We start from the raw sequence: 23,329 nt of genomic DNA, 5'->3' as shown, positions 1-23,329 counted from the left end.
AGTATTTCCTTAATTTTTTTAGATTGGCGAGATAGGAGAGAAGAATATATGCTAGAAGGGATGAAATTTCTTTAGTAGCTGATAAAATTAAGGTGAGGTTTGAACAAATGTACTTAAACTTACTGGAGATCACACTTTATACGTGTAATCTGGACCATATGCTAATACCACTATTAGTGTATTTTCTAGAAATGATACTGTGGAAGGTTTGGTGCAGTAGGTAGTGCTTTGGGTGGCAAGGTCCACAAATTCCTGGAAGAGTCTCTTATAGATGCAACTAATTAGATAAGAGAAAGCACAGCACAAGATAAATCTAATAGTTTTGTCTTCGGGGATTATAATTGTCTCTCAGCTTCAAAAATGTTATATTTATTTCATGCTCAAACATCTTTGAATCAATGAAATGACAGCAACTTTGAACAGGATTCTCTGCTTAACTTGGGATTACATGTGTCAGGCATCCAGCCTACTGGCTTCAAATGAACTGCCCCCTGCTGTTCCTTTCCTAGTTTCTTTTCTGCTGTGTGTGGAATGTTGCCAGTGCCAGGCTCCTTCTGAACATGATGAACACGGCAGGTATGACTCCGGCATGGAGATTGAAAATCTCTTGTGGTCTGTCTCAGAGCGCTATTCTGTCACTGTGGTTTTCCTGCTGGAGCAGCTTATATGATCAGGAAATCAGGCAGATCTAGATAAAGCCTGGTGGGAAAATCATGCACTTAGCCTCTCTGCTTGGGAGTAACTGAACCTTTTCAACAAAGGTAAGCTTAGCAGTAGTGTACCTTCCTAGTGACCTCAAGATCACTTGCCACCAGAGCTGAACCCTTGACCCTCATAAGAGATTAGACCTGCAGTATCCTGTTAAGACATAACCCCTAGAAATACTCAGACTGCTGCAAAGCTAATATATATTCAAAAATTTCACATTGTGGGCAATTCACTATAGATGTCTAGTGTGCTCAATACTGAAGGAGTACACACAAGAATTTTTCTAAATGGGTATGTGTTTCACAGAAACTCAACTTATTATTAAAATCTTCAGTTATCTATTGTGCTAAATAAACAATGTAAAATCTACCCCACTGACATTTGAAGTGTACAACATATCAAAATTCGTTGTTTATAGAGCACAGTTTTGCTTGGCAAGCTAAGATGCGTTTCTCTTGCTCAACCTACCTGCCATGCTCCTTTTCTAACAGGCTCCTATTTTACCCCTCCCCCAGCCACTGGAAACCACCGTCCCACTATCCAGTTCTTTGAACTTGACTTTTACAGAAAGGTGTGGTGTGAGTTCCTTGCAGCATTTGTCCTCACAGTTCCCATGGTCACATATTGACTAGTCTCCTCCTCTATGCCTCGGTGCTTTGGGTTATTTAATAGCTGTCACTGCCTGATCTAAGGCTTCTGTGTACTTGTATATTCATCCTTCTGTGTTTGAAAACAACGCCTTATTTATTGTTGACTCTCCAAGATACACACCTCAGTCTATTGTGAAAAATGATAAACAAACTAATAAGCCTTATCACAATTAAATACTTTTCTTGTATTTCTTTTATTTATCACCTCAGACTGTCTATTAATCACAATCAACATTTTACAAATTACAGCTATTTAGTCCTTGTGTGTATCGAGCTGTTCATGCATGTGTTACAGAACATGTATAGAGATCAGAGGTCAACCTGAGGGTATCTACTCCCTCCTTTAACATCTGTGGGCTCTGGAATGAGGCTCAGCATCTAAGGCTTCATGGCAAGCATCTTCACCCACTCTCTAGGTTATCTCATGCATACCTCTGGCACGCGTTTGTTGCATTGCAGGAGGCTGCATGTTTTATAGTACAGTAAAGCTGTAGCTCATATAGATGAATAGAAAGCACTATTTTTTCTGTGAACAGGCCTACTCTCATTCCCTTTCAATATGAATGCTACCCAGCTGATACAGCATGAAGCCTGTTTTAGAATTTTCCACTGTTGCTAGTTATTTGTGGGTTTGAAGTGTGTGTGTGTGTGTGTGTGTCTGTGTGTGTGTGTGTGTGTGTGTGTGTGTGTGTGTGTGTGTACACATAGGCAGGTGAATTTGTGCTTGTTTGGGCTCATCTGGATGCTAGAGATGATACTCAAAGATGAGTGCTTTCTCCTTCAGCTCTCCACATTAGTTCTTGAGACACAGTCTGTAACTGAACCTATACATTATTGCTTGTCTAGCCTGGGTTGTCCCTGAGCCCCAAGGATGCTACTCTCTACCTCTCAGTACATGGAGACAGAGGCCCAGCCATGTTCTGCCATATACATGGTGCCATAGTTAAGTCTTTATGCTTGGCCTAAATCCACTCTACCCACTGACCCATCTTGTCAGCTGCCAGCTTGTGTTTTAATGAGAATAACTTAAATGTCAGCATTTTCATGTGATGAATACTGGGTCTAATTATGAAAAAGGTATATGCACATCTCATAAATATGTGAAACTTTTAAATAGCAAAACTTAAAACCATTAACTTAAAGAGTTTTCCGTTAGTTTGAATAAGAGACTTTACTATTCAGCTAAATGTGAGGGAATAGCGTCATTATAAAAATGTTAGAAGTGAAGACGAAGCACTGGTTCTTTTTCCTTCAGGATATTTTCTCATTTGAAATAATCAGTGGACTGAAAAGCCCCACTGGCTTAGAAGCTTTAATGAGTGTGCATGCTAAACTTAAAACAACAAAACACATTTTTTCCACATGTCTATTGTGAAATAAAAATAAATAATTCAGGTTATGCTCCAGGCACTTTTTTTCTCTGTGTGATTGAAATAGAGATGTGGGTTAAATCAGAGATGGTTTTTGGTCACTGTTTCATTGGCTCATCTTATGTTACCCAATGTCTCTGGCTTTCGTCAGCCACGGTTGTTATCTTTGAAACTGTACTGTATTCATTGGCGTGCTCTAACAGTAGAGTGGCAGCACAGGTCTATGATTTATTATAGAAAAAATTTTAGGAACATTTCCCCCCATTTTTCTGTCACATTAAGTAAAGTACAGTGTTTTTACTGTATCTTGATTGAGTACACAGATGAGTATATTAATGCCTTCTGTGCAAACATACAAATCTACATATGCACATGGCATATATGTTCATGTATTAAGCTTGCACAGTCACACAGAGTTAATTTGTCCTCACAGTTAAAGTGCACATTCTTCCTTCACACCCAATACATACATGCAGATACGTTAGCTTACACAGTGACACAGCTTTATGATAGCAGCACTTCTTGCACAATAATGAGAGGATACATGAATACGCATTGATGCCTTCCCTTCATGATTTTTAAAACCGTATTCTAAGAGAAAATGAACTCTATCCAGAGGGATTCCAGAGTCCTATAAATATTACTGTTCTGACTTGGCTTATAAATTTTTTTCTACAAATATTGTATCGAGGTTTACTAGTCTATTTGACGACAGCTTGGGATGTAATGAAAACAAGGGTGCTTTTGAAATTGACAGTTCTCTATCACCCCTAGTTTCATGAAGTAGTAGATAGACATGTCAGGATACATTTTTTAAGGAAAGAATTTAGCACATTTGGTTTTTATGCATATGAATGTTCATTTAGTTGGAAAATGCTTTTCCATAATTGCTCCAGTTGCAGCCAGCTGAGTATTTCAAGATGTTCCATTCAAATTTGGGTACTGATGTTGTCAGTTATCACAAATTTTAGAACTGGAATTGATCAGTGGCATTATCTGGTCCAGCGCTTTCCTTTGGCAGATGAGTTGATGTAAATTAATTATCTAAAGAAAGTTTGTGGTGTACTGAATGAAAAACGGAGCCATTAGCATTCAGCGGAAGAAAGTGAAGCATGAAGACATTAAATAAGTTGCCAACTTTATTAAAACTGGTTACAAGCAGTTGGGACTAATTTTTAGCCTGCCAATATCTCTGCTGCTTCCTGTTGCCTGGTGGTGTCTTCGTACTGTTGATGGTTTCAAAATGTTACTGGGCATAGGAAGATAATTTTATAAAAAAGAAATGTTTCTTGACTCTGGACAAGGGTCATATGGTCATGTCCCATTGACAGGGAGGGCAGGGCTCTCAATGACAATGCTTTGCATTCTGGAGTTTGTGGCACTAGACTCTGGAGAGGGCAGGACAATGTCACTGCATTGTGTGTGTGTTTAACAGGCTTGATTTAAGTTGTAATACATTACATTCAACTTCTAGTATTTTGACTTTAACATAATAAAATCGTTTTTAACAAAATATACTTATAGGTTTTAGTACGGCTTCTAGCATCACTGACTATCCAAGTGTAACTGCTTTGAGTGGCCTCTAAAAGCTTCCAATGATTCATTACAAAGCAGTTACATTAGAGACTTGTCCAGAGCTCTCAACATGGCTAAAAAGTAAAAAAAGGAAATGACTCAAACAGGTGAAATCTTCCATTCCAAAATATACCCTACAAATGTGCTGAGCCAGGCTTCTGAGTGGCAGTAGAGATGGGTAGATTTAAGACAAGTGGTAAGCATGTTAGATTTTCAAAGCACACCAGGAGTGTTTTCTTGCATGCTCGTTGTCAAGTAGGGCAAATTTATAATGGTTATAATGATATTTAGCAATATGGAATTTTTTAGATAGTGTCCACATATTAAATCTTTTATAGATCTGCATTGAAAATATATTCATATATCTACAAAAGGAAACATACAGCTACATACTTGTCTGTATTTAGAAATGAGATCGTTGGACCAACAATGCATATAGAGAGTTATGGGTTATTTGACTCTATTGTAAACTCACATGTGTATCTGCATAGTAGTCCCATGTGGTATTTCTACTCTCCGTGTGTGTGTGTGTGTGTGTGAGAGAGAGAGAGAGAGAGAGAGAGAGAGAGAGAGAGAGAGACAGAGAGACAGAGAGACAGAGAGACAGAGAGAGACAGAGAGAGGCCAAGACAAAGAAGGGTAAAGTGATTGTAATATACCAAACATCCATTCACTGAAGAACAGAGTTCACTTAAAGTGTTTTGGTATCTTAGAAAAAAAAAGGTCTTCTTTTAAAATAATAACAAACAACTAGGTGTGATTTCATGGAACTCCACTGTGTGCATTTGAGGGCTATGCTTCCAAAAAATGACCTTTCAAAGCTGAAGGTTTCTACAATGGCAGAAATATAGTTCAGAGGGAACTTGTAGGTGATCAGGATGAGCTCAGAACTGAGATCCAGATGTCTGAGTGGATTCCCATCTCCTTTGTGATAACATGTCTCAATATGAACATTAGAATGTCTACCTGACTATTTTTCTGAGGAAGAGATTTATGTGTCTTATTGAATTTTTTGTAAGAATAAACAGCTCAATTGATACCAAAAACAAGGCAAACTTTTCCCTAAAGGCAATATAAAGACATCTTGGGCTAGAGGCAGTGGTGACAATTTATAACTCCATTGCACAATGGCAGGAAAAGCAGTTCACAGTGCAGGACTGGGTGTTATTCCATTAACATCTTACATAGGGACCTGGGAATTCAAACCACAGTTTTCTTTATATTGCGAAGTATTATAGTTAATTCAATGGTTTCTTCAGTTATTAAGACATATGTGTAGAAATGTATAACATTTTTTTCATCTGTCCTTTTTGGTGGAGGCTATATGGATCTGACCTAGGTCCTCTGCATATATGCTAGCTTGGTATAGCTTTTTGTTTTTGTGCAAACTTTCTAATGGTGCCGAGCAAGGGCTGTCTCTGAGTCTTTTCCCTGCTTCTGAGATCCCTTTTCTGCTATTAGTGGCCCCATTTAGTCCTGATAAGACCTAGTCTTATTGTGTCTTGTTAAGCCATGTTTGGTTGAGATTCCTAGGAGGCTTTCTTTTTTTCTGTCTGGAAATGGAGAAAGAGTAGACTGGGGGAGAGAAAAGTTGTGGGGGGCAACTGGTGGAGAGAAGGGAGATGAGCCTGCAGTCAAAATGTAATATATGAAAGAAAAATAAATAAATGCACACACACATATATAAACATATACACACACATATATATACACACATATGCATATATACGTACACACACACACTTAGTTTAGATCACATGAAAACGCAGCAATCTTCCCCTAGGCTACGGGGATAAGTCCTCCCTTCACAAAGAAATCTAGTGGGAAATTTTGCAAATGCTTTTGCTAATCTATTAATTCAGTAATTGGTACTAAAACCTCCAGTCTGTTTTGAATGTTGGATTTTTTTTTTTTTTTTTTTTTTGGTGAAAAAGACACACTAAGGTTTAAAAGAAATTGGTGGAAAACTTTAATTTAGCCATACTTACAAGAAGTATGTTTTGAGAAATAATGATATTTTATCACCATATAGTAGAAAAGTATATTTTCTCTCTTCCTTTCATCTTTCCTCTTTCCTTTTTCCTTTCTTTCTTTTTTCTTTCTCTTTCTTTCTTTCTTTCTTTCTTTCTTTCTTTCTTCTTTTCCTTCTTTTTTTTAGATGCTGGAAGGATTCTTTAATAAGATATCAAATTTTAGAAGGGGCCTTGAAAATACACCACTTTTTATTACTATGTATAGAGCCCATATATTTTATATATGTATGTACCTATAATAAGTATTTATAATTATGTATAATAACTACATTCATTACAGGCCCAGATACCTGCCAGAGAATATCACAAAGCAACCTGAATCTGAAATATTTGTAATGTCCTTTGATGTCTTTCTCATTGTCTTTTCATGGGATTCAACCAAGTTTTCCTATTTCAGAACATGTTATTAGATCCCAGCCATGGTGGAGAAACTCAAAGCTCTTGTGTACTCACCAGGGCAAATTCTTTGTTAAGTATCATCTGTTCCACTAACGATGACTCATTGTGGAAGAGGTGGGGCTGCATGTGACTCCACATGTGAGGAAACCACCAGAACTCATTCACAGACCTCAGCAGAAGGTCATCTCCTTCATCTTCTTCTTCAGTCCCTGGAAAATAGAAAGTGATAATAGCTGTTTGCAAGATTTATTCAATTATTCATTTTACTTTCTAAACAGAAAAATAATGAGTTTAGTATAAGTTACATCAGAGACTATGGGCACGAATAAGGTGTGGCGTGTCCTGCTGACCACAGAAGATGTATATTTATTCAAATGAATTTTTAATGAATATAGAGAATTTGATTTGAGGAGCTGATGCCTTTTTCTCAAACTCTTTCTATATGTACCTACAATTAAGTTGAAAATGTGATGAAATTTCTTCTTTTTATAAAAATGTCACAAATTACTGCAGGATTGTGAAAAATACAAGTAATCTACACGGGCAAAATAAACATAAATGTAAATAGGACGTTTTACATAGTAATCCTTCAGACACAAGCAATGGGAATTTTGTTTGGATGTATCTTTAAAATCTTCTAGTGTTCATTTTAAAATCATAATATTTATTTTGTAAGTACTTGTGCTTCTTTATATTTCAAACTAATGCTGTATATTTTTCTGATCCTTATTCAAATTTCTTTTTAATACAACTTATATAACTCATAACAATTTTATAAAACTTTAACAAGGAATCTTATAATTATTTCTAAAAGAAACCTTTGATGATGGAACATAGTATGCCTTTTTCATTATGAAAACAGTTTTCAGCTCAATGCACAAGAAGAGCACTGTGATGCAATAATTCAAAACAAAACAGAAAAAAGAAACTATTCCTAAGAGAATGCATCAGATTGTAGCTCTTCTAAACAACTTCTTACCGTATGAAGCTATGTATTTTGTATAAGCTTATAAAATTTAAACAAATTTTAAAATGTCTTGAATTTATTTATGTAATAATTATATAATTTCAAACTACTAAACTAGTAAGTAACCTAAAAATGTTGTAGCTTTTGGAATGTCTTTGTTTAGTATGTTTAATAGAGGGGTGCTCTGCTTTCTGTTCCTTTTTTATTTTTTATTAATTAAACAACTTTACTTTTAAAACAGAGATAAATGTACAGATTTTAGAAGCATTTTAAATAAAATTATATGAATATATTTTTGTGAGTACTTGAGTTTTATTAAAGGTTTGATAATATGCATTGAAAATGTACTAGTTAAAATGAGCACAAATTACTGAAACAAACTGTTACATAGAAATAGTGAAAGTTTTCATGGTGTGTAAAGACTAAAAATAATTATTTTTTTTAAATACCAAGGATTGACACAAGGCTGCATTCTTAGCTCTTGAATTATTAAAGATTTAAGGTCTAGGTGTACCACACTCTGAGAAAATGCTATACACTTATATTTTTTTCTAAGAAGGACTGAGGTTTCCACATTTTGGCCTTTCTTCTTTAGGAAATTCATATGTCATGAGAGTTGTTTCTTGGGTATTTAGAGCTTTCTGGGTCTAGTATCCAATTATCAGTGATTGTATATCCTGTCTGCTTTGCTGTGACTGGGTTACCATATTCAGGATGATATTCTCTAGTTCCATCCATTTGCCAAGGAATTTCGTAAAGTCGTTGTTTCTAATAGCTGAGTAGTACACCATTTTATAAATGTACCACAATTTCTGTATCCATTCCTCTGTTGAAGGACATCTGCTTTCTTTCTAGCTTCTGCCTATCATAAATAAAGCTGCTATGAACATGGTGGAGCATGTGTCCTTATTATATGTTGGAGCATCTTTGGGGTATATGCCCAGAAGTAGAATAACTGGGTCTGCAGGTAGTGCTAAGTCCAATTTTTTGAGGAACCACCAGACTGATTTTCAGAGTGGTTGTACCCCACCAACAGTGGAGAAGTGTTCCTCTTTTTCCCCAGCATCTGCTGTCATCTGAGTTTTTGATCTTAGCCACTTTGACTGGTGTGAGGTAGAATCTCAGGGTTCTTTTGATTTACATTTTCCCAATTACTAGGAATGTTGAGCATTTCTTTAGGTGCTTCTAGGCCATTCGGTATTCCTCAGATACAAATTCTATGTTAAGCTCTGTACCCCATTTTTAATAGGATTGTTTGATTCTCTGGGGTCTAACTTTTTTTTGAACAACTTTATTTTAAAAAACAAAGATGAAGTACAGATTTAAAGCATTTTTTGTATAAAAGTATATGAATACATTTTTGTCAGTACTTTTTTTTTTTTTTTTTAAGGTTTGATAGTGTGAATTAAGATCTTACTAGTTAAAATGAGAACAAAGTACATGTAAAACAAGATGTAACCTGGAATTAGTCAAAGTTTTCTTGGTGTGTAAAGATTAAGCCTAACAGTTTTTCATTTTCTTTTTTTTTTCTTGAACTTTATATAGTCTGTGAGTTGATTCTGGGGTGTTCTGAGCTTACTGGGGTTAGTATCCAATTATCAGTGACTTCATATTATGTCTGTTCTTTTGCGACTGGGTTATCTCACTCAGGATGATATTCTCTAGATGCATCCATTTTCTTAAGAATTTCATAATGTCATTGTTTTTGATAGCTGAGTAGTACTAAATTGTGTAAATATTCCAGAATTTTTTTACCCATTCATCTACTGAAGGAGATCTGGATTCTTTCCAGCTTCTGGCTATTATAAATAGGATTGCTATGGACATAGTGGGGCATGTGTCTTTGTTGTATGTTGAAGCTTCTCTGGGGTATATGCCCAGAAGTGAAATAACTGGGTCTTCAGGTCCAATTTTCTTAGGAATCACCAGACTGATTTCCAGAGTGGTTGTACCAGTTTATAACCCTACCAACAGTGGAGAAGTGTTCCTCTTTCTCCACATTCTCGCCAGCATCTGCTGTCATCTGAATTTTTGATCTTAGCCATTCTGACTGGTGTGAGGTGGAATCTCAGAGTTGTTTTGATTTGCATTTCCCTGATGGCTAATGATGTTGAGCACTTCCTTAGATGTCGATATTCCTCAATTAAGAACTTTTTGTTTAGCTCTGTATCCCATTTTTTAATCGCGTTGTTTGATTCTCTGGTGTCTACCTTCTTGAGTTCTTTGTATACCTTAGATATTAGGCCGCTATCTGATGTGTGGTTGGTAAAGATCTTTTCCCAATCTGTTGACTGCCGTTTTCTTGACAGTGTCCAACTTCTTAAGTTCTTTGTATTTATTGGATATTAGACCTCTATCAGATGTGAGATTGTTAAAGATCATTGCCCAGTCTGTTGGCTACCGTTTTGCTTTCTGGACAATGTCATTAGCTTTACAAAACTTTGCAGTTTCATGAGGTCCCATTTATCCATTTTTGATCTTAGAGCATAGGTCATTGGTATTCTGTTCAGGAAATTTTACCCTATTCCTATGTATTCTAAGTTTTTTTCCACTTTCTCTTCTAATAGTTCCAGTGTACCTGGTTTTATGTGGAGATCTTTGATCCACTTCCACTTGTCCTTTGTACAAGGAGATATAAAAGGATTGATTTGTGTTCTTCTGCATGCTGACTACCTTCTGAACAAAGACAATATGTTCAAGAAGCTGTCATTTTCCCATTGAATTGAATTTTGTCAAAAATCAAGTGAACATATATGTGAGGGTTCATTTCTGGGTCTTCATATCAGTTCCATTGATCTACCTTCCCATCTCTTGTCAAATACCATATGATTTTTAACACAATTGCTTTGTAATATAGCTTGAGGTCAGGGATGATGATTCCCACAGAAATTTTCTTGTTGTTGAGAATAGATTTTGATATTCTAGGTTTTTTGTTTTTTCAGATAAATTTGCAAATTGCTTTTTTCAACTCTATGGAAAATTGAATTGGAATTTTGATGGGAATTGCATTGAATCTGTAGATTCCTTTTGGTAAAATGGCCATTTTACAATGTTGATCTTTCCAATCCTTGAGCATAGGATATCTTTCCATTTTCTGAGATCTTTTTCAATTTTTTTCTTCAGAGATTTGAATTACTTATCATCAAAAATTTTCACTTGCTTAGTTAAGTTCACACCAAGGTATTTCATATTATTTGTGACTATTGTGAAGGTTATCTTTTTCCTATTTTTTTTTCTCAGCATGTTTATTCTTTGAGTAGAGGTAGGCTGCTGATTTGTTTTAGTTTATTTTGTATCCAGCCACTTTGCTGAAGCTGTTTATAAGCTGTAAAATTTCTCTGGTTGAATTTTTAGATTCAATAAAGTATACAATCATGTCATATTCTAATAGTGATATTTTTACTTCCTCCTTTCTGATTTGAATTCCTTTGACTGCTTTTTGTTGTGTAATTGCTCTGGCCAAGACTTCCAGTACTATATTCAATAGTTAGAGGGAGAGTAGACAGCTTTGTCAAGTCCCTGATTTTAGTGGGATTGCTTTAAGTGTCTCACTATTTAGTTTGATGTTGTCTATTTGTTTACTGTATATTGCTTTTACTATGTTTATGTATGGGCCTTGGATTCCTGCTCTTCCCAAGTCTTATAACTTGAATGGATTTGAATTTTGAATTTTGAAAATGCTTTCTCAGCGTCATGTGAGATGATCATTTTTTTTTTTGAATTTCCATATATTGAACCATCCTTACATCCCAAGTATGAAGCCTACTTAATCATGGTGAATAATCATTTTGATGTGTTCTTGGATTTTAATTGTAAGAATTTTATTGAGTATTTTGCGTCAATGTTCATGAGGGAAATTGGTCTGAAGTTCTCTTTCTTGTAGGATCTTTGTGTGTTTTAGGAATGAGAGTAATCTTAGCTTTGAAGAACGAGTTAGGTAATGTTCCACCTGATTCTATTGTGTGGAATATTTTGGAGAGTATTGGTATCATGTCTTTTATGAAGGTCTGATAGAATTCTCCAAAGAATCCATCAGCTCTGGGGCTTCTTTGTTTCAGCGGCTTTTGATGAATACTCCTATTTCTTTAGGTGTTGTGGGACTGTTTAGATGGTTTACCTGATTCTGATTTAGCTTTGGTGTCTGGTATCTTTTTTTTTTTTTTTTTTTTTTTTGCTTTTTATTTTATTTTTTTAACAACTTTATTTTACAAAACAAAGATAAATGTACAGATTTTAAGCATTGTTTGCATAAAATTATACAATACATTTTGTCAGTACTTTTTTCTGATTTTAAAATAATTTTTACACAGAACTGTATGAGTATATTTTTTAGTCAGTACTTGATTTTGTTAAAGGTTTGATAGTATGCATTGAAAACTTAATAGTTACAATGAGCATAAAGTACATGTAAAACAAAATGTAACATGGAAATATTCAAAGTTTTCTTGTTGTATAGAGATTTTTTTGTTTTGTTTTGTTTTCTTTATTTTTTGGACTTCATACAGTCTGTGAGTTGTTTCTGGGGCAGTGCGAGCCTCTGGGGTTAGCATCCCATTATCAGTGACTGCATATTATGTCTGTTTTTTGTGACTGAAATATCTCACTCAGAATGATATTCTCTAGATGCAGCCATTTTCTTAAGAATTTGGTCAAGTCATTGTTTCTGGTGGCTGAGTAGTATTCAATTGTGTAAATGTACCACAATTTTTGTATCCATTCATCTTCTGAAGGACATCTGGGTTCCTTCCAGCTTCTGGCTATTATAAATAGAGCTTCTATGAACATTGTGGTACATATATCTTTGTTGTGTACTAAGGTGTCTCTGGGGTATATGCCCAGAAGTGGAATAGCTGGGTCTTCAGGTAGTATTATGTCCAATTTTCTGAGATATCGCCAGACTGATTTCCAGAGTGGTTGTATTAGTTTGCAACCCCACCAACAGTGGAGAAGGGTTCCTCTTTCTCCGCAACCTCGCCAGCATCTGTTATCATCTGAGTTTTGGATCTTTGCCAATCTGACTGGTGTGTGGTGGAATCTCAGGGTTGTTTTTATTTGCATTTCCCTAATGGCTAAAGATGTCGAGCACTTCCTCAGATATTTCTCAGCCATTCGATATTCCTCAACTGAGAAAGTTTTGTTTAGCTCTGTACCCCATTTTTTAATAGGGTTATTTGATTCTCTGGTGTCTAGCTTTTTAAGTTCTTTGTATACCTTAGATATTAGGCCTCTATCTGATGTGGACATGGTAAAATTCTTTTCCCATTCTGTTGGTTGCTGTTTTGTTTTCTTGACAATGTCCATAGCCTTACAGAAACTTTGCAATCTCATTAAGTCCCATTTGTTAATCTTTGACCTTAGAGCTTGAGCCATTGGTGTTTTGTTCAGAAATTTTCTCCTGTGCCTATACGTTCTAAAGTTTTCCCTATTTTCTCATCTAATGGGTTCAGTGTATCTGGTTTAATGTGGAGATCTTTGATCCACTTACACTTGAGCTTAGTACAAGGATATAAGAAAGGGTCTATTTTCATTCTTTTGCATGTTGAGTGCCAGTTGGACCAGCACCATTTCTTGAATAGGCTGTCCGTTTTCCATTGAATGTTTATGGCTCCTTTGTCAAAAATCAGGTGACCATAAATGTGAGGGCTCATTTCTGGATCTTCTATTCTATTCCATTGATCCACATGCCTATTTCTGTACCAGTACCATGCAGTTTTCAGCACAATTGCCTTGTAATATAGCTTGAGGTCAGTGATAGTGATTCCCACAGATGTTTTCTTCTTGTTGAGGATAAATTTCGCTATTCTAGGTCTTTTGTTGTTCCATATGAAACTGCACATTGATCTTTCCAAATCCATGAAGAACTGTGTTGGAATTTTGATGGGGATTGCGTTGAATCTGTAGTTTGCTTTTGGTAGGATGGCTATTTTTAAAATGTTGATCTTTCCAATCCATGAGCATGGTAGATCTTTCCATTTTCTGAGTTCTTCCTCAATTTCCTTCTTTAGAGTTTTGAAGTTCTTGAAGTACAGGTCCTTCATTTGCTTAGTTAGAGTCACACGAAGGTATTTCATAGTTTTTGTGACAATTTTGAAGGGTACCTTTCCCCTAATTTCTTTCTCCACATGTTTGTCCTTTGAGTATAGGAAGGCTACTGATTTGTTTGAGTTGATTTTGTATCCAGCCACTTTGCTGAACTTGTTTATCAGCTGTAGGAGTTCTCTGGTGGAGTTTTTGAGGTCACTTAAGTACACTATCATGTCATCGGCAAAGAGTGATGGTTTTATCTCTTTTTTTCAGATTTATATCCCCTTGATCTCCTTTTGCTGTCTAATTGCTCCAGCCAGGACTTCCAGTACTATGTTAAATAGGTAGGGGGAGAGTGGGCAGCCTTGTCGAGTCCCTGATTTTAGTGGGATAGCTTCACGTTTTCCACCTTTAAGTTTGATGTTGGCTGTTGGTTTGCTGTATATTGCTTTTATTATATTTAACAGGACCTTGGATTCCTGTTCTTTCCAGGACTGTTAACATGAAGTGGTGTTGAATTTTTGTCAAATGCTTTCTCAGCATCTAGTGAGTTGACCATGTGATTTTGTTCTTTGAGTTTGTTTATATGGTGGATTACATTGATGGATTTCCTTATATTAAACCATTCCTGCATCCCAGGAATGAAGCCTACTTGGTAATGATGAATGATCCTTTTGATGTGTTCTTGGATTCGGTGTGCAAGGATTTTGTTGAGTATTTTTGCGTCAATGTTCATAAGTGAGATTGGTCTGATGTTCTCTTTCCTTGTAGGGTCTTTGTGTAGTTTAGGTACTAGGGTTATTATAGCCTCAAAACATGAGTTGGGTAGCATTCCATCTGATTCTATCTTTTTGAATAGGTTGCAGAGTATTGGTGTAATATCAGCAATAAATATCTGATAAATTTCTGCACAGAACCTGTCTGGACCTGGGCTTTCTTTGCGTGGGAGGCTTTTGATTTCTTCTTCTATTTCTTTAGGTGTTATAGGGTTATTTAGATGGTTTACTTGGTCCTGGTTTAACTTTGGGATCTTTATCTGTCTAGGAATTCGTCCATTTCCTCCAGATTTTCCAATTTTGTGGAGTATAAGTTTTTGTAGTAGGATCTGATGATTTCTTGAATTTCCTCAGTTTCAGTTGTTATGTCTTCACTTTCCTTTCTGATTTTGTTAATTTGTATACTCTCCCTTTGCCCTCTAGTTAGTCTGGCTAGGGGTTTATCAATCTTGTTTATTTTCTCAAAAAAACCAACTTTTGTTTTTGTTGATTTTTTCAATGGTTCTTTTTGTCTCTATTTGGTCTATTTCTGCCCTAATTTTGATTATTTCTTGCAGTCTACTCTTCTTGGGTATATCTTCTTTCTTTTGTTCTAGGGCTTTTAGCTGTGCTGTCAGGTTGCTGATGTAAGCTCCCTCCAGTTACTTTTTGGAAGCACTTAGGGCTATGAGTTTTCCTCTCAGTACTGCTTTCATTGCATCCCACAGGTTTGGGTATGTTGTGTTTTCATTTTTGTTGAATTCTAGAAAGTCCTTAATTTCTTTCTTTATTTCTTCTTTTACCCTGCTATTGTTTAACAGAGGGTTGTTTAGTTTCCATGTACGTAGGCTTTTTGTTGTTTTTGTTGTTTTTAAAGACCAGCCGTAGACCATGGTGATCTGAGAGGATGCATGGGAGTATTTCAATCTTCTTATATCGATTGATTCTTGTTCTGTGTCCAATTATGTGGTCAGTTTTCGAAAAGGTGCCATTGGTGCTGAGACGAAGGTGTATTCTTTTACTTTAGGATGATATGTACTGTATATATCTATTAATTCTAGTTGGTTCAAAGTCTTTGCTAGTTTTGCAGTGTCCTTGTTCAGTTTCTGTTTCCATGATCTGTCCATTGGTGAGAGTGGGGTATTAAAGTCTATTATTGTGTGGAGTGAAATGTATTTTTTGAGCTTTAGTAGGGTTTCTTTTATGAATGTGGGTACTTTTTTATTTGGAGCATGTATGTTAAGAATTGATAGTTCTTCCTGACAGATTTCCCCGGTATTGTGTAAAAAGTGTCCCTCCTTATGTTTTTTGGTAACTTTTGTTTGGAAATTTACTTTATTTGATATTAGAAGAGTGATTCCAGCTTGCTTCTTGGGGCTGTTTGCTTGGAAGTTTTTTTTCCACCCTTTTACTCTGAGATAGTGTTTGTCTTTTTCTCTGATATGAGTTTCTTGTATGCGGCAAAAGGCTGGATTTTGTTTATGTATCCCTTCTGATAGCGTATGTCTCTTTATTAGGTAGTTGAGTCCATTTATATTAATAGATATCAAGGAATAGTTACTTCTGTTTCCTGCCATTATTGCTTTTGTGGGTTGAGTTGTGTCTGTGTCTTTTTCTTCTTTTAATTTTCTTGTTTAGGAGTTTTCTTGTTTTTACTAGGCTGTGTTTTCCCTCATTGTATTGGGTTTTCCACCTATAATTCATTGTAGTGCTGGGTTTGTGGTCAGATATTGTGTAAATTTTGATTTGTCTTGGAATATCTTCATCTCTCCATCTATGGTGATTGATAGTTTTGCTGGGTATAGCAGCTTGGGCTGGCACTTGTGCTCTCTTAGGGTGTGCATGATGTCTGTCCAGGCTCTTCTAGCTTTCATAGTCTCTGTTGAGAAATCGGGTGTGAGTCTGATTGGTCTGCCTTTATATGTTACCTGACCTTTTTCCCTTACTGCTTTTAGTATTCTTTCTTTGCTTTGGGCACTTGGTGTTTTGACTATTATGTGTCGGGAGGTATTTCTTTTCTGGTTCAACCTATTTGGAGTTCTGAAGGCTTCTTTTATGCTTGTGGTCATCTCATTCTTGAGGGTAGGGAAGTTTTCTTCTAAGATTTTGTTGAAGATATTTACTGTGCCTCTTAGTTGATTCTTTTCTTCCTCTTCTATTCCTATTATCCTTAGGTTCGGTCTTCTCATTGTGTCTTGGATTTCCTGGACATTTTGGGTTAGGAGCTTTTTATTTTTTGCATCTTCTCTGGCTTTTTTGCCTATGTTTACAATGTTGTCTTCTGCCCCTAAGATTCTCTCTTTGATCTGTTGTAATCTATTGGAAATGCTTGCTTCTGTGATTCCTGCTTTCTTTTTTTGGTGTTCTGCCTCTAGGGTTATCTCTTTTAGTGTTTTCTTTATTGTGTCAATTTCCGTTTTAATTTACCTCTTCCATTCCTTTATTTCTTTGGTTCTGTTTTCCTCTAGTTCTTTGAGTTCTTTGAGTGTTTTTCTTGTTTCTTCTTTAAAAGCTTCTGAATCTTTTTGCTTTTCCTCCCATTCTTGTTTAAGTATCTTTATCAGCATCTTGAGGTATGATTTCAGGTCTGTGTCTTCTTTTTCTGGAGTGTTTGGAATTCTGATGTTTGCTGTTATGGGAGAGCTGGGTTCTGGTGTTGCCAGGTTGTCTTGGTTTCCTTGGAATATACTCTTTCACTTTCCTCTTGCCATTTTGTTGTCAGTGATATGTTCTTGCCTTTCCCTTGTATCTGGTGTGTGTCCCTGGATATCCACTGGTCCAGGTGTCAGATGGGCCCAGCCCTGTTCTATGCCTCCGGGTCACCGGGTGGGAACAGAGGTTCCAATGTTCTGTTCCTGGTCCCTGGATCAGGCAGGTCGGAGGGTGTACCCCGCGTGTGCACTCAGCAGAGATCTCTCTGCTCCCTGGCTGCCCAGATCTCCCACTCACCAGTCTCTCAACCTTGGGAGCTGGCAGTCCGCATGGCAGATGGGCCGGGCTCTGTTCTGGTGTCTGGTATCTGTCAAGAAATCTATTTTCTTCAGATTTTCCAATTTTGTTGAGTATAGGATTTTGTAGTAGGATCTGATGATTTCTTGAATTTCCTTGGTTTCTGTTGTTATGTCTTTCCTTTTATTTCGGATTTTGTTAATTTGGATACTGTCTCTGAGCCCTCTAGTTAGTTTGGCTAAGGTTTTATCAATCTTATTGATTTTCTTAAAGAACCAGCTCCTTATTTTGTTAATTCTTTGTATAGTTCTTTTTGTTTCTACATGGTTGATTTCTGCTCTGAGTTTGATTATTTGCTGCCATCTACTCCTCTTGGTTGTATTTTCTTCTTTTTGTTCTAGAGCTTTAAGATGTACTGTCAAGCTGTTAGTGTATGCTCTCTCCAGTTTTGTTTTTTTTTTTTTTTTTTTTTTTTTTTTGTTTTTGTTTTTGTTTGTTTTTGGAGGCAATCAATTTTATGATTTTTTTTTAGTACTGCTTTTATTGCATCCCAAACATTTGCGTGTGTTGTGTTTTTATATTCATTAAATTCTAAAAACATCCACACTTTCTTTCTTTATTTCTTCCTTGACCATGTTATCTTTGAATAGGGCATTGTTTATCTTCCATGTGTACATGGCCTTTTTCTTGTCTTTTTTCTTATTAAAGATCAGCCTCAGTTGTTGTTGATCTGATAGAATGCATGGGAGTATTTCAAGCTTCTTATATCTGTTGATGCTTGTTTTGTGACAGACTATATGGTCAATTTGGAAAAGGATCTGTGAGGTGCTTAGAAGAAGTTATATTTTTTTCTTTGCTTGTTCGTTTGGTTTTTTTTTTTTTAGCATGAAATATTCTGTAGACATTCGTTAATGCCAATTGTTTCATATCCTTTGCAAGTTTTATTGTGTATCTTCTCAGTTTCTGCTTCTATGATCTGTCCATTAATGAGAGAGTGTGTTGAAGTCTCCTAATATTATTGTGTGCTGTGTAGTATATGCTTTGAACTTTAGTAGGGTTTCTTTTGGAATTTGGGTGCTCTTGTTTTCTTGGAATTTGGAGCATAGATATTCAGGATTGAGAATTTTCTTGACAGTATTTCTCTTTCATGAGTAAAAAGTGTCCTTTCTTGTCTTCTTCTATAACTTTTGGTTGAAAATATATTTTATTCAATATTAGAATGGCTATTCCAGCTTGTTTCTTGGGGCCATTTGCTTGGAAGGTTTTTTCCTAGCCTTTTACTCTGAGGTAGCATCTGTCTTTGTCTCTGAGATGAATATCATGTATGCAGCAAAATGCAAGATTCTGTTTATGTATCCAGTATGATTGTCTATGCCTCTTTACTGGACAATTGAGTCCATTGATGTTACCAGATATTAAGGAATAGTGGTTGTTGTTTCTTGCTATTTTTGTTGTTAGAGTTAAAAGTACATCTGTGTGTCTTTCTTCTTTTGGTTTTCTATCTTAATTATTTTCTTACTTTTTCTAGGTTGCAGCTTCTCTCCTTGTGTTGGGTTTTCCATATATTATCCTTTGTAGGGCTGGATTTGTATTCAGATATTGTGTGAATTTAGTTTTGTCATGGAATATCTTAGTTCTCCATCTATGGTAAAGAGAGTTTTGCTGGATATAAGTAACCTGGCCTGACATTTGTGTTCTCTTAGAGTCTGTATGATGTCTGTCCAGGATCTTCTAGCTTTCATAGTCTCCATTGAGAAGTGTGGTGTAATTCTGATTGGTCTGCCTTTATATATTACATGTCCTTTTTTTCTTACTGCTTTTAGTATTTTTTCTTTGTTTTGAACACTTGGTGTTTTGACTATTTTTATGTGTCGGGAGGAATTTATTTTCTGGTCCAACCTATTTGGAGTTCTGTAAGCTTCTTTTATGCTTATGGTCATCTCATTCATAAAGGTAGGGAAGTTTTCTTCTAAAATTTGGCTGAAGATATTTACTGTGCCTCTTAGTTGATATTCTTCACCTTCTTCTATTTCTATTATCCCTAGGTTTGGTCTTCTCATTGTGTCCTGGATCTCCTGGACATTTTGGGTAAGAACTTTTTGGTTTTTGCATCTTCTCTGACTGTTTTGTCTATGTTTTCTATGTTGTCTTCAGCCCTTGAGATCCTCTCTTTCATCTCTTGTAGTCTGTTGGTAATGCTTATATTTATGGCTTCTGATTATTTTCACTGCTGGTCCAGGTGGAATAGTGCCTGTGCAGCTGATCTAGGATCTCAGCCTCTTGCTGGCAGATCCTGAGTTCTGATGACAGAGACCATGTCCTCACTGTGGGCTGCAAGGAACCCTTTTTGAGAAAGCATGGAGCTCTCTGTGTCCTGAGAACTCCTGGTGTGACCTCCTGGGCCTGGGCCCCAGGCTCACTCCAGGTCATGCTGGAAAAGCACCTGTGCAGCTGATCAGCAAGCTCAGCCTTCCCTGTCAGAGCCAGAGTACTAATGACAGAGGTCTGTTTTGTTTTTAAATAAAGTGTATTAATGTTATTTTAAAGGGTTCTTTAAATGTTCTATTTTTGTCTTCTATGAAAAGGATTTTATCAGGCTTGGAAGAAAAGGTTTAAAGTAGGTTATATACTTTGGATTCAAATCTTGGGAGGTCCCTTCTTTTCTATATAATTAACTATTTGATCTTGAATAAGTATAATTCCGAGTCCCAGATTTTTCATTTAAAATGAAGCAGAGAATACTTTGGCCATTAATTTTAGTAAAGTGTCAGTGAGATTGACTGAGAAAAGTACTTTATGTTGTGACTTCCAGATAGAAGTGCAATGACTGCAATCTTCTAAAAACTCAGCTGATGTTTAATTGCTTTGCTTTTAATGGATATATTTTCCACATTCTTCGAGATTTAGCTCGTACAGCTCATATGTTTTAAAGTCCAACACTGGGTCTTACTAAGCTGCACTTGTAACATACTACTCCCCTAGAACACTGAATAATAAAATAACTTTGTGTTCTTTTAAATAGTCAATGGTCTTAGCGTTCTACCATGTAGGGTTAAAGAAGAGAACTCTGAATATTCCTAAAGTCTTTTGAGTGAGATGGGCAGACAACATTCACACTTTATTTACATTGTCTAAAACTGTTGGTATCAGACTTCCACTTCACTGACTTTTGTTGGTTATTGTATGAGGATCATCAAATGTTGAGATCCATGTTAAAAATTATGTATTATTTCCACTGGTGCAATGCTTATTTATGTGTTTCTTATGCAACTGAACAGACTGAACCATGAATTTGAAAGAGTAGTTAATTTTACAAGTGGATAAAGAATTGCTACTCCCCAATACCCCCCACAAATTAGCTTGTTTTTCTCTTAGTATAGATTGTTTGCGAAATGCTTTCATTTTCTTTCAGCTCTACTAATCATTACTGTGCATGGCAGGAATCACAGAGTGCTGCCTTGACCAGGAACAAGGTCAACTACTCAATTTTCAGAATATTGATATAAACAGTTGAATGACTGATCATAAAATATCAGCAATTTTGTATCAGAGATTATGCTAATTTACAAACACTCTAGGCAAGGTCGAAAGTGACATTATTCTTGCTTTTTAAACATTATAGATTAATTTCTGCCAATCATCCTATTATTTTATGCTGGTCATATAATTCAAAGCCACATGAAGTTGACCCTTGGCACTTTATATAGCTTAATGAAAAATATGATAGCAAGACATGCTGGTAGAATACAGTAGAATTTTAAGTGATTTTAAATTTAAGTGAAAATGGTACATTTTGTCAATCAAAGCACATAGTTTTACAGTTCTCATGTATGCTTAAGTAACAGGCTAGAATGCTATTTGTAGTTCATAATGACCTGATTGAAACCAGTTAAAGGTATTAAATTAGCTGTGGTCAAATAAAGCTTTTATTTCTTATTTAAACATGATTCCTCTTTTCTCGTTTTAAGTCAGAGTCGAGTACAAAAGAAAATTACTTCTTGTCATTAATTTTTAAGGATCATTGTTGTGAGAAAATGACATGCTTCTGAATGTTCTTTAAATTAGTCAACATGAGGTTTTTGATTTTGTGTTTGTCATTGCTAAGGACTGAACTTTAAGCATGAGGAAAATGCTCTACTACAGTCTATAGTTGGAGACCCCAAATAAACACTGTTTTCAGCAAGATTTGAATTAATTATTAACTATACATTAATGGCTGTAAAAGTGAAGCCATAAGAGTAAAGAAGATCGAGAACATTCCACTGGTCCTTTATTCTTCTTTGCATAAAAATCTGCTGACTCTGCATGAAATAGTCTAATTTTTAAAAGTCAAAAATATTTCTTAATTTTCTTTTTACTTAGTGTCTGCCATATCTTCACATGTGAATATATAACTATCTATATTAACTACCTTTTTGACTCTTCTTGGTCAATAAAAGTATATTAAGAGATACCTATTATCCCCAAATTAGAAAATAGATCCAAGGTAGTATTTCATAGACATGTATTCTCATAGAAAATACTTTCAAAAGTACTAATAATAAGAACTTACAACTTAATATGTGGGAGGTCATATTATTAACACAATTTTGAAGACATGGAAACTGAGGCACAGAAAGGTTAAGTAGTTTTTGCATGTTTGTATAATTGATAAAATGTCAAATCCTTGATTTCAACACAGCCCAGCTGTTTTTGTTGAGTGTCTTTAAATCCACAATGTATAAATAAAATAAAGAACACCATAAGACTAAAACAATGATTTTTTCCTTTATTTCATCTTCGAAGTTAACACATTTTTTAATTAAATGAGGTTTTATGGAGTAAACTGACAACTGGGGAAAACAATCTTAATCTAATTCCTAATCATGATTCTTGACAATTATTGATGATATTTTGTCTTCTTGATTATTAACTTATAATAACAATAATCCTCCATGGAAATTATGAAATCCAGTGAAAACCATGACAGACAGCATTTTCGGAGTGTGGCCTGAACTGCGGTGCTTCCATTCAGTGATGCTTTCATGATGCATTTTCGATCAAGATGCAAACATCTCCAGACTTAAACATTTCATTTTCAATTCCATACCTCCATTTTCTCTTTTTAATCAGCACCATGTATTCCTCCTTCAATCTGTTACCTGGGCATGACAGATTCTTAGGGAAGGTTTAATGAGATGACATTTTAGGGTGAGATTGGCTTTAACTCGTGAAGGTCAGAGAGGTGGACAGGGAAGAAAGCCTGATAAATGCAAACACATGGAGCAGTCTAATGCGTGCAGCACTCATTACTACACTGGAAACATGAGATTAAATGTCTTCAAAACAATGAAGCTTATCCATCAGCATCCCCACTTATTGGGAAATCAGATGATTCTGTGAGAGAACAGACAAGTCTACCTCTCTGCCGTTACATATCTCAGGCACAAACACACAGAAGAAATGGAAATTCTCGCCTTTCAACTTTCTTTTCTATAATGTTAAGTTTCCAGGTAAGACTGTAACTAGGCAAGGGTGAGACATTCTTTTATGGTAAAGGTATCGTAACACTCAGGTTTTGAGAAACATTTGGTAGCTTAAATGTGTTAATATGAACTCAACGTACTGTGATTGCACACTTGAAAAATATTTTTAATAGTCCTCTAGACAAAACAACACAGTCCTTAAATGAAGTTACATATTTATGTGGAGAAAATTAAATGTTTAAGATTCATGTATTCATGTATACATACGTCTTATTTGCTAAGTGAGCTATTACCACAGTATTACATTACAGACTCCTTCTTCCGTCATTTCTGGACTAGGCTAGTTCAAATTCAAAGTCAATAAATTTGTTTAAAATATGTAATTAAAGTATGATTTGGGGGAGTGTATTAATAACTCATTTTGAAATATTACC

At 35.7% G+C, this 23,329-nt stretch overlaps 1 protein-coding gene across 1 annotated transcript in view; it reads right to left on the bottom strand.

The window, feature by feature from the left end:
- LOC308419471 (bifunctional heparan sulfate N-deacetylase/N-sulfotransferase 4) overlaps window positions 1-23,329 on the bottom strand; it is a gene marked incomplete at both ends in the record, with an annotated part of 319,742 nt that overhangs the window by 150,978 nt on the left and 145,435 nt on the right. The window contains one exon of the mRNA XM_080915202.1: window positions 6,790-6,944. Within this exon, the coding sequence (XP_080771328.1) occupies window positions 6,790-6,944 (155 nt within the window). The remainder of the gene's footprint in view (window positions 1-6,789; window positions 6,945-23,329) is intronic.

Source organism: Micromys minutus (genome assembly GCF_963924665.1).
Source record: "Micromys minutus genome assembly, chromosome: 4".
Lineage (NCBI taxonomy): Eukaryota > Metazoa > Chordata > Mammalia > Rodentia > Muridae > Micromys > Micromys minutus.
The sequence above is the reverse complement of the archived record's forward strand: the minus strand, read 5'-3'. Positions and strand labels throughout refer to the sequence as shown.